This window comes from Neophocaena asiaeorientalis, unplaced genomic scaffold, assembly GCF_003031525.2.
Source record: "Neophocaena asiaeorientalis asiaeorientalis breed wild unplaced genomic scaffold, Neophocaena_asiaeorientalis_V1.1 scaffold91, whole genome shotgun sequence".
NCBI classification, from domain to species: Eukaryota; Metazoa; Chordata; class Mammalia; order Artiodactyla; family Phocoenidae; genus Neophocaena; species Neophocaena asiaeorientalis.
The window spans coordinates 9,794,493-9,796,738 of record NW_020173198.1 but is presented as its reverse complement, the minus strand read 5'-3'; the positions used below and the strand labels follow the sequence as shown (position 1 = coordinate 9,796,738).

The following is a 2,246-nucleotide window of genomic DNA, read 5'->3' as shown; positions in this document are numbered from 1 at the left end:
ACATGACATGATGATCTCGGGGACCGTCTCATCCAATCCTTCATTTGGCATTAAAGAAACTGAAGTCCTGGGAAAGCAGTGACTTGCCCAAGGTCATGTAAGCATCACAGTGGCTGCATAGAGTAGAAGCAGCCTCCCCAGCACCTATTCCCACCTTCCTGTCAGATCCTGATCCCTATAGAACATCCAGGTGGTTGTAGGGAAGCTGGCTTCGCCCCGGTGCCAGAGGCGGTATATGGGACCTTGGCCAAGCTGATCAGCACGTTCTATCTTTCTGGCCACAGTGCTTGGTTTAGGGGTGACCTATGACCTAAAGCTGGTTCAAAAAGAGAGAATATCTGGACCTTTGAGGAGAATGCTGGGAAATACTGACCCTCCTTCTCCTCGGCTAGAAATGAACAAAGGATACAATTAACTGATGTCTGGCTGTGACATGAAGAGAGGACCTCAGGATGAAGCAGACCTCATGAAAGGCAGAGAGGAGAGATGGAGAGTAAAAGAGTCCTAGGTCATAGTTCTGATTTGCTGGATCAAACTTCACCTGATATCTTTACTCTAGAACATTTGGTTATATGATCCAGCAAACTCTATTTTTAAAGGTATAATAAATGCTTTATTACTTGTAACCAAAATATTACCAGGTGATAAGCAGATGACAAAAGACTTGTGGCATGGCCATAGGAGCCTGCCTCTGTTCTAGCTCACTCCTGGTTAGGTGGGCTAAGTGCAAGGGGGAGGCCTCTATGCCTGGCTACGCGGCTGGCCAGGCTTGGATAATCTGAAGGCTGAGTCTCATTTGAAGTTCAGGCCACGCCCCCCACCACCAGCTGGCATTTTACACTCCCAGTTCAGGGAAGCGGGCTGGCTTATTACATGGATCCAGAAAGCATCTTTTTGGTGGTCACTCCTGCCCCACCCTCATGAACCCATAGCACTTTGTGCACATCTCCAAAGTGACACTGACCTCACTGCTTGTTAACGACCCACATGCACACCAGGCTCCTCTAGACCCCAAGCTTGCTGAAGGGGAAATTAAGCCTTACCCACCTTTGGATTCCTGCACCTCGCCCAGTGTCTGACACAGCTTGATGTCCACAGACTGTCGTTGAGTGGATGAAACAATCTCTTCCCTGCCTCCTCTGATGGATCCTCTTTATTCCTTCACTTTCCTCCCTTAAAATTAGGATCTGGTTTACAAACACAGTGGACAAGATGCAAAACGTTCACCCCGAGTCCAAGATTGACAAGCTGGGGATTTGATCTGCTATTGTATTCTGATAGTGGTCCTGTCTGGGCCACCCACTCCCTCTATCCGCTCACCATGTGTTCAGGGCTGCTGGACAAGAGGACAGGGGAGGGAAAGACTGAGTCAGAGAAGGCTGACTATGAAACTTGAGGCCGTTGGGATCGTCAGCCTTAACCGTCGTTGGCAGAGGAGGAAGCTCAGGCCCAGGGAGGAGTCCTCCTGGCTCAAGGTCACCAGGACAGTCCAGCCCTGATGGGAAAGAACTCCACTTTAGAAGGCAAGACCTGTTCCCCCAGGAGGTGGGCCCTGTGCAGTCAGGAAGATGGGCTTCAGGGTGGATGAGAAGAATGGACCTGGTGGAACGCAGGGGCCAGACTTTGGGGCTTGCAGCCAGTGAAAGCTGAGAAACTCCACTGGGTCTCCCTTTCCCCATGAAAGCACTTGCTTGCCAACTGGGTTTGGAAGTCTCTTGGCTTGTTCGTCCTTAGGGATCAGAGAAGTGACTCAATAAAGCACTTAGTACAGTACATCTTTGGCACTAGGGGGTGGGGTGTGATTCAGAAGTCACTCACACTCATTTGTAGCCTCCTCCTTGCCCCTTCAAGCCAGGGATCCAGGGATCCGCAGCGTGAGCCCCTTCCCTGGCCGACACATTCCTGACACGTTTCTCCCGTCTCCACCTGCCAAGCAGTTTCTGTGCTCATAGAAGACACCTGGACCGCAAACTCCGGGCGGGGAGCCCGCTCCACTCAGCTGCCTCGTGCTTGCTTCCCACATGGAAGGGGATCTTAGGACCCCCCAGAGCTTCCCGACCTCCCCTAGATTCTGAACGGGCCGACCCTCACCCAAAGCTCCCCCTGCTTTTTTGACCCCTCCTCGTCTTCTCGGCCGCGGGAACTGTCCCCCTTCCCCCACCCACTCCGGCTCGGGTCCTGGGGGTGGGGTGTGGGCCCCTTCAGCTCGCCCCCACCCCCTTCCTCTCCCTCCTCCTTTTTCCTCC

General features: G+C 52.7%; 1 protein-coding gene across 1 annotated transcript in view; it reads left to right on the top strand.

Moving 5' to 3' along the window:
• Window positions 1–1,385: 1,385 nt before the first annotated feature.
• The window catches only part of XYLT1 (xylosyltransferase 1), a 304,620-nt gene continuing 303,759 nt past the window's right edge, over window positions 1,386–2,246 (top strand). The window contains exon 1 of the mRNA XM_024744361.1: window positions 1,386–1,425. Within this exon, the coding sequence (XP_024600129.1) occupies window positions 1,386–1,425 (40 nt within the window). The remainder of the gene's footprint in view (window positions 1,426–2,246) is intronic.